This window comes from Eubalaena glacialis, chromosome 4 (genome assembly GCF_028564815.1).
Source record: "Eubalaena glacialis isolate mEubGla1 chromosome 4, mEubGla1.1.hap2.+ XY, whole genome shotgun sequence".
NCBI classification, from domain to species: domain Eukaryota; kingdom Metazoa; phylum Chordata; class Mammalia; order Artiodactyla; family Balaenidae; genus Eubalaena; species Eubalaena glacialis.
In genome coordinates this window covers 77,328,652-77,341,041 of record NC_083719.1, presented here as the reverse complement: position 1 = coordinate 77,341,041, position 12,390 = coordinate 77,328,652, and the positions used below count along the sequence as shown (strand labels likewise).

At 36.8% G+C, this 12,390-nt stretch overlaps 1 protein-coding gene across 7 annotated transcripts in view; it reads left to right on the top strand.

Moving 5' to 3' along the window:
- SKIC3 (SKI3 subunit of superkiller complex) overlaps positions 1-12,390 on the top strand; it is a 143,874-nt gene that overhangs the window by 105,443 nt on the left and 26,041 nt on the right. For 6 of the 7 annotated variants that reach the window (XM_061189453.1, XM_061189451.1, XM_061189452.1 and 3 more), the window contains 3 exons: positions 1,188-1,265; positions 3,397-3,521; positions 4,342-4,465. The exons of the other annotated variant lie outside the window; for it this stretch is intronic. In XM_061189453.1, coding sequence (XP_061045436.1) covers positions 1,188-1,265; positions 3,397-3,521; positions 4,342-4,465 — 327 coding nt within the window. The remainder of the gene's footprint in view (positions 1-1,187; positions 1,266-3,396; positions 3,522-4,341; positions 4,466-12,390) is intronic. 7 annotated transcript variants of the gene reach the window in all.

Below are 12,390 nucleotides of genomic sequence, written 5' to 3'. Positions count from 1 at the left end.
CAAATGCTTTGCCATCCTTGTATGGATCTCTCTGTAGTTAAAGAAGTAATCACTAGATGGTACTGGAGGCTGTATAATCAAGAAGTTATTTTGCCGGGTGTATGTGGAGAGAGGTTTATGAAAACCCACAATTCTATTTCTTTCAACGTTACAATAAAGTTACCAATAAAGAAACTGTAGACATTTGATAGGATACAACAGTGAGCAGGATTTTTAAACAGAGAAAACTAGGCAGCTATAGAATGCTTGCTACTTTTTTTGGTATACATTATAATCACAAATATTGTGAGTCTAACCCTGGTTATACCTTTGCTTAAAATGGCAACTCCATAGTCACTTGGATATACACCACTCTTTCTTGACTGATCACCACTGTTGTTTTCTCCTTAAACAAGTATTTGAGACTTGAAATTATAAATTAGGTATAAATCTAACCACAGGTACAGTCTTTAATATGATACTGTTTCTATAATACTGTCTTTTAGACTTCTCTGGCAAATTTTGTTTTTCATGTAACATCAGGGGCATTGAAAGCCTTTCTTGGCTATTTCTCCCTGGCTAATCTTTAACAGAAAAAAAAAAGTCATTAAATATCCAACTCCTTTAGTTGTTGAGACATTGCCCTGCTTGTCCAAAGGGGACTGAGCATGAGAAGGTAAAAATATGGGCTGTCAGCATGTTGTTGTATTTATTCTAAGCCTCTTGGGACTCCTGATGACTCATTCCCATCTCTGAATTCATTATTGCCTAAATATCTTTCTGTATGTAGCAGGTAAAGGCACATGAAAGCACTCAATTTCTGGGCTTCCTACCTCAAACTTCTAGTATATAAATAATTTTAAGAGTGTACTATGTACTTCAAATTCTATATACTTAAAATATGTCAAAACTTTAAAACATCAACCCAGTTGTTCCCCATGTTTAGATTAAAATCTTTGGAATATTTAAAGCTCAAGTATGGTAAGTGATTTCTCTTATTAAGAGGTCACTTTTTATTATTTTCCTGACAATCTAAAATCTATTAAGTGCTTTTGTGGTACCAGTTTAATAAAATATAAATAAGCTGTTATGGAACTAGTTAAATAATTAGTGAAGAAAACAAAAATCTGTAGATTCAGTTAAGGAGGAAGAGTAAAAGAATGCTATTGCACGTAGATAATTTAAAATACCTTGTCCTTTTTTTGAAGGGCAATTTTGTTGTTACAGACTGCAGAAGACAGCGATGCTTATAATGTTACAATAAGAAATTATGGCAGATTGTTATGGTAAGCATATTTTTTCCCATTAATTCCATGAACCTAACAGGTTTTTCTGGTGAAAGCTATGGGGCTAGTGAGGTGATGACCAGTTTCCAGAGTAGTGGGTTGTGTATGAATGAGTACGATGATGACATTCCCCCAGGATACATCATTCCCACCGTACCAAGCTGTGTTAACAGTTTCCTGTCCCTGTAATGACCCCTAGCCCCAGTGTCCTTTGTGAGGACCAGGTGTAGAACTGATGGTTGTGAACTAGTCTGGAGAGGTAGTTACTGTTTCTAATAGTAGAAGTCTAGTTAATTGGAAGAGGATTAGATTTATTCTGATTTGATGTATATTCTTAAACTGGGGGTGGGATTAAGGGTCCAGAAACCCTTTTGAGATAGTACACAAAAAGTTTTGTATGTGTGCATTTTGGGGGTGGGGAGGGAGCAATATCACTTTCTTCAGAGTCTCAAAGACTTCCGACTTCAAAAAAAAGATTGAAAAAAAAAATAGGTTGGAAACCAATTGTTTCAGAGGATAGAACTCGGTTCGGACAGTAGGAGTGTTAATGGGAGGAAGACTTTTGGCTCAAGTTAAGGAGGCATTCCTCAAATTGAGAGCTGCCCCAAAATTCAATGTTCCAGTTTGAAACACATTATTAGAACTATAGTTTGATATTTTGGGATTCGTACCTACATCTTTTAAGGAGCTACATAGTAGAAATCGGAGGTAGCCAGTTCGTTTCTTGTATAACTGTGTAACTGAATCATATCTATAGACAAAATTTCCCCTGTTTTGATTGCTTCTCCTTTTAATTCTTTTAAATTGTTGTGTTTAGGAGTTGATAGAGCTCTGTCAGTTCCAAGATTTTGTTGTAAGAAACTGTATAGAGCAAAGTATCTGTTCCCTTTAGTTAGATGTTTCATATAATGTCACTGTTTTTGAAGAAAATTTGTACCTCCCATTGAAAATAGGTCATCTGATTTCTTTTTAATTTGTTTTTATTATGAAATATGTTAAACATGCAAAACACAGCAGTAGAGTATGGAGCATAATTTAATGAATAGTCACCATTCAGATATAACAGATCTTAAAATTCTGTTATAGGTTTCAGGTTTCTTTTTCAAAAAAAAAGTTACAAGTAAAGTTGAAGCCCCTTGTGCCCTTCTCTAGTTCAATTCTTTTTCTCTACAAAAGTTATCAAATGTTTGAAGATAGTGTTCATTAAAAAAATACTTTAAAAATACATGTATGTATCCATAAACAATCTAAGGTAGTCCTCTTCCCTTCATTAAATATTTATCAAAATTTGAGTTAATGGATTTTTAAATTCTTTCACCTTCATAAAGTTAATTTTAGAAGCAAATATTGCCAATATTTTTAGCTCCCACCCACACCTCCAAGATTAAAAAGATTTTATGAAAAGATTTCTAATAACACATTAAAAATAGAAGCAGTTTCTGATTATAGTGATAGATACCAGAAATCAGAGTCTCGAAGGTACAGTGAGTCTGTTCCAGGTGGTGGCAGCTTCTCTTCATTTTTAAGTAAACAAAACACGTTTTTTTATTTTGTTGTTATTAAAAAGCATTCTACTTTAGTATCATGTATAACAATTTTTACTTTTATTCCTATTAAATACAGAAAAGATAATGTATAGTTTTGTCTGTGGGATTTTAGTGTATCTATATGCCCTCCAAAAAAAATGGATGTGCAGATAAACAGTTTACACAAAGGCTGGGTTTGGTTATGACTTGCTAAGCTTGTCAAAGATGCTCATAGGGTAATATTTAACTAACGTGTTAAGCTTAAAAAATTAGAGTTCTGTATCAAAGTCAACTTGAAATTATTTTTATAACAGTTTAATTCAAGTTTGTTAAAAAAAAAAAAGACAGTTTGTAATTCAGCAGAACTGTTCATTTTCACACATAATTTAAAAGAAAAGTGTGAAGTTAAATCCCCCTAGTGCATCCTGTTGGAAATAAGTGATATGCCTTCTATTTTAATAAAAGGCTTTTCTACAGCTTTAACACTGATAGATGAAGTAGGTTAAGTTGTTAAAAGAGCTTTAGTATAATAATATTTCTGAATTTTCATGATATAAGCCAAAATGATTTTTGATATTAAAAGTAAGTTATGTTTTGCTTCTTAGCTCTATTGGTGAATATGATAAAGCTATCCAGGCTTTTAAGTCAACACCCCTTGAGGAGTTAGAAGACATCATAGGTTTTGGATTGGCTTTATTTATGAAGGGTCTGTATAAAGAGAGCAGCAAAGGTAAGTGCATTGCTTAAAGCTAAAGGATACTTTCTACTTTTCCAGAGCTGAGAAGAATTTAATCATGATGAGCTTACATACAGAAAGATGTAATATTAAGATGGGGGTAGGGGTTGTAGTGTTTATTAAAAATCTGACTAAAAGTCAGGAACGTTAAGAGGTACTTTTTATCTGTTCCTTCCTTTAGTACATTATTATGATGAATAGTCCTTTAAGCAGTGTTACGAACTGAATGTTATCTTTATTATTTAGATGAGGAAACAGACCCAAGATCACTTAGGGTACATGTATAAGGTAGCATTTGAAAGCAAGTATTTACTACTACACAGTGTTTCAATGTATATTTCTGATAAATGAAGGCCTCAACCATTGTTAGTAATAATAAATTTTGGTTTCTCCAGAAATGCTTATTGAGTGCATTTTCACATATATGGCCCAGCGTATGTGTGTGCAGCTCATTTTAAGTACTGCTTAATGGAGTTGCTGGTCTGTACATGGGAATGTGGGTGATACCTCAATGGCTGTAGACCTCCACTTCTTTTGAAGATAGTGATTCAAACCTGCCTATACACTCTAAAGAAGAAAATAGAGAAATATCACATAATAACCCGAATGATATTCCCAGAATCACCTTGGAACAGCTAAACCAAGTTAGATATTCTAAATTTTTATTCCATTCACTTGAGAGCAAGGGAACAATAAGATGTAATTTTAGTTAGACCCTTTTAAAAAATAGGATTAGGAAAGGAAAAATCCCACCATTTGTCAGTCAGGATGGCTTTTATATTGTTTTGTTTTTGTTTCCAACTCTATGTAACAGCCTATGAGAGAGCCTTGTCTACTGTTGAATCAGAGCAAGACAAAGCTCATGTCTTGACAGCTCTGGCAATAGCAGAGTATAAACAAGGAAAAATGGACGTAGCCAAGACATTGTTATTTAAATGGTATGTATAGTTGACATCAACACTCGACATGACCAGATACTTAAATATTGGATTAAAATTTGGAGGAACGTAAAATGAAGTTCTTAATGTTTCAGGAACATTTTTGTGAACAACAGGGATTGGACCCACCTGGTTCTGAACTGACAGTCACAGGTGGAGCTAGAGATCATGGCTTAATTCTTAATTCTGGATTCATCGAATCCTTCAAAACCATCCTATACTCTGTGTGTATTATTTATTTTTTTAAAACAGTAATTGATCAGCTCATCTCTTAGGATCATAAAATTTTAATGAAGGCAGTCATTAACTGGCTTGTTTTTGGCCCCGTAAGTTCCCAAAGAGACTTTTTTTCCTCTTTCCTATTCAGGTTAACCTGATGAAGTTCATTTAAAGTTGAGACTTTAAAAATGTGTATATACACCAATATAAATTGTAACTGTTTCTTTATTTTTGGGATAATTTAATAAAATAACAGTCTCTGATATCTGTGATTACTTATATGGTATTTTTTAAAAATAATTTATTTTATTTTATTTCTGGCTGCGTTGGGTCTTGGTTGTTGCGCGTGGGCTTTTCTCTGGTTGCAGTGAGCAGGGGGCTACTCTTCATTGCGGTGTGCAGGCTTCTTTTTCTTTTTTTTTAATTTTTGAATTTTATTGTATTTTTTTTTTATACAGCAGGTTCTTATTAGTCATCAGTTTTATACACATCAGTGTATACATGTCAATCCCAATTGCCCAATTCATCACACCACCATCCCCACACCCCCGCTGCTTTCCCTGCTTGCTGTCCATACGTTTGTTCTCTACATCTGTGTCTCAGTTTCTGCCCTGCAAACTAGTTCATCTGTACCATTTTTCTAGGTTCCACATATATGCGTTAATATATGTTATTTGTTTTTCTCTTTCTGACTTACTTCACTCTGTATGACAGTCTCTAGATCCATCCACGTCTCAACAAATGACCCAATTTCGTTCCTTTTTATGGCTGAGTACTATTCCATTGTATATATGTACCACATCTTCTTTATCCATTCGTCTGTTGCTGGACATTTAGGTTGCTTCCATGACCTGGCTATAAATAGTAAATAGTGCTGCAATGAACATTGGGGTGCATGTGTCTTTTTGAATTATGGTTTTCTCTGGGTATATGCCCCGTAGTGGGATTGCTGGATCATATGGTAATTCTATTTTTAGTTTTTTAAGGAACCTCCATACCGTTCTCCATAGTGGCTGTATGAATTTACATTCCCACCAACAGTGCAAGAGGGTTCCCTTTTCTCCACACCCTCTCCAGCATTTGTTGTTTGTAGATTTTCTGATGAAGCCCATTCTAACTGCTGTGAGGTGATACCTCATTGTAGTTTTGATTTGCATTTCTCTAATAATTAGTGATGTTGAGCAGCTTTTCATGTGCTTCTTGGCCATCTGTATGTCTTCTTTGGAGAGACGTCTATTTAGGTCTTCTGCCCATTTTTGGATTGAGTTGTTTGTTTGTTTAATATTGAGCTGCATGAGCTGTTTATATATTTTGGAGATTAATCCTTTGTCCATTGATTCGTTTGCAAATATTTTCTCCCATTCTGAGGGTTGTCTTTTCGTCTTGTTTATGGTTTCCTTTGCTGTGCAAAAGCTTTTAAGTTTCATTAGGTCCCATTTGTTTATTTTTGTTTTTATTTCCATTACTCTAGGAGGTGGATCAAAAAAAATCTTGCTGTGATTTATGTCAAAGAGTGTTCTTCCTATGTTTTCCTCTAAGAGTTTTATAGTGTCCAGTCTTAATTTAGGTCTCTAATCCATTTTGAGTTTATTTTTGTGTATGGTGTTAGGGAGTGTTCTAATTTCATTCTTTTACATGTAGCTGTCCAGTTTTCCCAGCACCACTTATTGAAGAGACTATCTTTTCTCCATTGTATATCCTTGCCTCCTTTGTCATAGATTAGTTGACCATAGGTGCATGGGGTTATCTCTGGGCTTTCTATCTTGTTCCATTGATCTATGTTTCTGTTTTTGTGCTAGTACCATATTGTCTTGATTACTGTAGCTTTATAGTAAAGTCTGAAGTCAGGGAGTCTGATTCCTCCAGTTCCGTTTTTTTCCCTCAAGACTGGCTATTCGGGGTCTTTTGTGTCTCCATACAAATTTTAAGATTTTTTGTTCTAGTTCCGTAAAAAATGCCATTAGTAATTTGATAGGGATTGCGTTGAATCTGTAGATTGCTTTGGTTAGTATAGTCATTTTCACAATATTGATTCTTCCAATCCAAGAACATGGTATATCTCTCCATCTGTTGGTATCATCTTTAATTTCTTTCATCAGTGTCTTATAGTTTTCTGCATACAGGTCTTCTGTCTCCCTAGGTAGGTTTATTCCTAGGTATTTTATTCTTTTTGTTGCAATGGTAAATGGGAGTGTTTCCTTAATTTCTCTTTCAGATTTTTCATCATTAGTGTATAGGAATGCAAGAGATTTCTGTGCATTAATTTTGTATCCTGCAGTTTTACCAGATTCACTGATTAGCTCTAGTAGTTTTCTGGTGGCATCTTTAGGATTCTCTACGTATAGTATCATGTCATCTGCAAACAGTGACAGTTTTACTTCTTCTTTTCCAATTTGTATTCCTTTTATTTCTTTTTCTTCTCTGATTGCCGTGGCTAGGACTTCCAAAACTATGTTGAATAATAGTGGCGAGAGTGGACATCCTTGTCTTGTTCCTGATCTTAGAGGAAATGCTTTCCGTTTTTCACCATTGAGAATGATGCTTGCTGTGGGTTTGTCGTATATGGCCTTTATTATGTTGAGGTAGGTTCCCTCTATGCCCACTTTCTGGAGAGTATTTATCATAAATGGGTGTTGAATTTTGTCAAAAGCTTTTTCTGCATCTATTGAGATGATCATGTGGCTTTTATTCTTCAATTGTTAATATGGTGTATCACATTGATTGATTTGCATATATTGAAGAATCCTTGCGTCCCTGGGATAAATCCCACTTGATCATGGTGTATGATCCTTTTAATGTGTTGTTGGATTCTGTTTGCTAGTATTTTGTTGAGGATTTTTGCATCTATATTCATCAGTGATATTGGTCTGTAATTTTCTTTTTTTGTAGTATCTTTGTCTGGTTTTGGTATCAGGGTGATGGTGGCCTCATAGAATGAGTTGGGGAGTGTTCCTTCCTTTGCAATTTTTTGGAAGAGTTTGAGAAGGATGGGTGTTAGCTCTTCTCTAAATGTTTGATAGAATTCACCTGTGAAGCCATCTGGTCCTGGACTTTTGTTTCTGGGAAGATTTTTAATGACAGTTTCAATTTCATTACTTGTTATTGGTCTGTTCATATTTTCTATTTCTTCTTGGTTCAGTCTTGGAATGTTATACCTTTCTAAGAATTTGTCCATTTCTTCCAGGTTGTCCATTTTATTGGCATAGAGTTGCTTGTAGTAGTCTCTTAGGATGCTTTGTATTTCTGTGGTGTTTCTTGTAACTTCTCCTTTTTCATTTCTAATTTTATTGATTTGAGTCCTCTCCCTCTTTTTCTTGATGAGTCTGGCTAATGGTTTATCAATTTTGTTTATCTTCTCAAAGAACCAGCTTTTAGTTTTATTGATCTTTGCTATTGTTTTCTTTGTTTCTATTTCATTTATTTCTGGTCTGATCTTTATGATTTCTTTCCTTCTGCTAACTTTGGGTTTTGTTTGTTCTTCTTTCTCTAGTTCCTTTAGGTGTAAGGTTAGATTGTTTATTTGAGATTTTTGTTTCTTCAGGTAGGCTTGTATAGCTATAAACGTCCCTCTTAGAACTGCTTTTGCTGCATCCCATAGGTTTTGGATCATCGTGTTTTCATTGTCATTTGTCTCTAGGTATTTTTTGATTTCCTCTTCGATTTCTTCAGTGATCTCTTGGTTATTTAGTAACGTTTTGTTCAGCCTCCATGTGTTTGTGTTTTTTATGTTTTTTTCCCTGTAATTCATTTCTAATCTCATAGCGTTGTGGTCAGAAAAGATGCTTGATATGGTTTCAATTTTCTTAAATTTACTGAGGCTTGATTTGTGACCCAAGATGTGATCTGTCTTGGAGAATGTTCTGTGCGCACTTGAGAAGAAAGTGTAATCTGCTGTTTTTGGATAGAATGTCCTATAAATATCAGTTCAATCTATCTGGTCTATTGTGTCATTTAAAGCTTGTGTTTCCTTATTTATTTTCATTTTGGATGATTTGTCCATTGGTGTAAGTGAGGTGTTAAAGTCCCCCACTATTATTGTGTTACTGTGGATTTCCTCTTTTATAGCTGTTAGCAGTTGCCTTATGTATTGATGTGCTCCTATGTTGGGTGCATATATATTTATAATTGTTACATCTTCTTCTTGGATTGATCCCTTGATCATTATGTAGTGTCCTTCCTTGTCTCTTGTAACATTCTTTATTTTAAAGTCTATTTTATCTGATATGAGTATTGCTACTCTGGCTTTCTTTTGATTTCCATTTGCATGGAATATCTTTTTCCATCCCCTCACTTTCAGCCTGAATGTGTCCCTAGGTCTGAAGTGGGTCTCTTGTAGACAGCATATATATGGGTCTTGTTTTTGTATCCATTCCGCAAGCCTGTGTCTTTTGGTTGGAGCATTTAATCCATTCACGTTTAAGGTAATTATCGATATGTATGTTCCTATGACCATTTTCTTAATGGTTTTGTGTTTGTTTTTGTAGGTCCTTTTCTTCTCTTGTGTTTTCCACTTAGAGAAGTTCCTCTAGCATTTGTTGTAGAGTTGGTTTGGTGGTGCTGAATTCTCTTAGCTTTTGCTTGTCTGTAAAGCTTTTGATTTCTCCATCAAATCTGAATGAGATCCTTGCCGGGTAGAGTAATCTTGGTTGTGGGGTCTTCCCTTTCATCACTTTAAGTATATCATGCCACTCTCTTCTGGCTTGTAGAGTTTCTACTGAGAAATCAGCTGTTAATATTATGGGAGTTCCCTTATATGTTATTTGTCATTTTTCCCTTGCTGCTTTTAATAATTTTTCTTTGTCTTTAATTTTTGCCAATTTGATTACTATGTGTCTTGGCGTGTTTCTCCTTGGGTTTATCCTGTATGGGACTCTCTGCGCTTCCTGGACTTGGGTGGCTATTTCCTTTCCCATGTTAGGGAAGTTTTCGACTATAATCTCTTCAAATATTTTCTCTGGTCCTTTCTCTCTCTCTTCTCCTTCTGGGGCCCATGTAATGCGAATGTTGTTGTATTTAATGTTGTCCCAGAGGTCTCTTAGGCTGTCTTCATTTCTTTTCATTCTTTTTTCTTTATTCTGTTCTGCAGCATTGAATTCCACCATTCGGTCTTCCAGGTCACTTATCCATTCTTCTGCCTCAGTTATTCTGCTATTGATTCCTTCTAGTGTAGTTTTCATTTCAGTTATTGTATTGTTCATCTCTGTTTGTTTGTTCTTTAATTCTTCTAGGTCTTTGTTAAACATTTCTTGCATCTTCTCGATCTTTGCCTCCATTCTTACTCCAAGGTCCTGGATCATCTTCACTATGATTATTCTGAATTCTTTTTCTGGAATGTTGCCTATCTCCACTTCATTTATTTGTTTTTCTGGGGTTTTATCGTGTTCCTTCATCTGGTACATAGCCCTGTGCCTTTTCATCTTGTCTGTCTTTCTGTGAATGTGGTTTCTGTTCCACAGGCTGCAGGATTGTAGTTCTTCTTGCTTCTGCTGTCTGCCCTCTGGTGGATGAGGCTATCTAAGAGGCTTATGCAGGTTTCCTGATGGGACGGACTGGTGGTGGGTAGAACTGACTGTGGCTCTGGTGGGCAGAGCTCAGTAAAACTTTAATGCACTTGACTGCTGATGGGTGTGGCTGGCTTCCCTCCCTGTTGGTTGTTTGGCCTGAGGCAACCCAACACTGGAGCCTACCCGGGCTCTTTGGTGGGGCTAATGGCAGACTCTGGGAGGGCTCATGCCAAGGAGTACTTCCCAGAACTTCTGCTGCCAGTGTCCTTGTCCCCACGGTGAGCCACAGCCACCCCCCGTCTCTGCAGGAGAGCCCCCCAACACTAGCAGGTAGGTCTGGTTCAGTCTCCTATGGGGTCACTGCTCCTTCCCCTGGGTCCCGATGCTCACACTACTTTGTGTGTGTCCTCCAAGAGTGGAGTCTCTGTTTCCCCCAGTTCTTTCGAAGTCCTGCAATTAAATCCCAGTAGCCTTCAAAGTCTGATTTTCTAGGAATTCTTCCTCCTGTTGCTGGACCCCCAGGTTGGGAAGCCTGCCGTGGGGCTCAGAACCTTCACTCCAGTGGGTGGACTTATGTGGTATAAGTGTTCTCCAGTCTGTGAGTCACACACCCAGCAGTTATGGGATTTGATTTTACTGTGATTGTGCCCCTCCCGTCTCACTGTGGCTTCTCCTTTGTCTTTGGATGTGGGGTATCTTTTTTGGTGAGTTCCAGTGTCTTCCTGTAGATGATTGTCCAGCAGCTAGTTGTGATTCTGGTGTTCTCGCAAGAGGGAGTGAGAGTATGTCCTTCTCCGCCGCCATCTTTGTTCCAATCTCTGCAGGCTTCTTATCGGAGTGGCTTCTCTAGTTGTGCCTCATGGGCTCTAGGCACATGGGCTTCATAGTTGTAGCACACAGGCTCAGTAGTTGTGGCTCACGGGCTCTAGAGCACAGGCTCAGTTGTTGTGGCACACGGGCTTAGTTGCTCTGCAGCATGTGGGATCTTCCCGGACTAGGGCTTGAACCCATGACCCCTGCATTGGCAGGTAGATTCCTAACCACTGCGCCACCAGGGAGGCCATATATGGTATTTTTTGACTTTTCAAAATTTTTTGTGTGTGGGGAAAGTTGACCTTAATTCCTTAAAAAGCAGGAGATGATTAATGGATGCTATTGGACAGTGGTTATCAACGAGTGCTCTGTTGGCATTTTCAGTGGTACTGATCTTCATAGTACAGAATTGTTTCCCCCGTTGCAGGAAGATCTTATCCCTGTCCCCCGTCTGTTAGATGCTAACAGCACTCCTCAATCATTGTGAAAACCAAAGAAGTGCCTCCACATCTCCAAATTATGCTCCCGTGCCAAAGGTTAGGGGGATGGAGATGACTAGATGGTACTAGTTGAGAATGACTTCTATAGGATAAGCTTTGGTTTTGTTAATTCGTGGTGATACTTTTGTTCCATCCTGATTAAGGTAATTTTCTTGTATAATAAGTAAGCAGTTCTTTCTCCTCCTCTTAGTTATTTTGAGAAAACCAATCAGAATTTTAAAAATCTTGTCACTTTACATGGATATACTCATGTAATGTGAATATATGTTCAGAAAATCCAAATTTGCAAATAGCTTGAGAAAAAGAATCATAGATGCTAATATGTTGCTTCAGTAATCAAGAGCAAAAGTAACGCCAAATTAGTTATGATTAGATTAGTCTTGGGTTACTGTTTAAAACAGTAAATGAAACTGTTTTGAACATTAGTAGAAGTGGTGAAAAATAGTAGAATATTTTCTTATTCTTTTCTCCTCTTATGAGGGAAAACCTGTACCTCCTTTTTTTGCGTTGTTGGATCCAGGGCTAGGTATTTTATCTGATCTATGTTTTTTTCTTTGTTTTTGGTTCTCTGCATGTCATCTTTCAAACTGAACACTGCAAACTGCTCCCTTTCCTGCCCCTTTGCTTCTTTTCTTTGACTTCCTTTCTGTGAATAATTCAGTTACCCGTTCTTTATTGATCTTGTTTGGCATTCTTATGTTGGGAACAAAGCAGTGTCCTCGGTGCTTAGGGGGAGTGTGAATAAGTTCAATACATAAGGGGAAGAAATCTGGTTACCAGCATCATAGAATTTATGATATAAATAGCTACATGTAAAATTCTAGCACATGGTACAGGACAACATGCAGGTACCATGCATTCAGCATGTGTTAGCTTAATGGGATGTAGT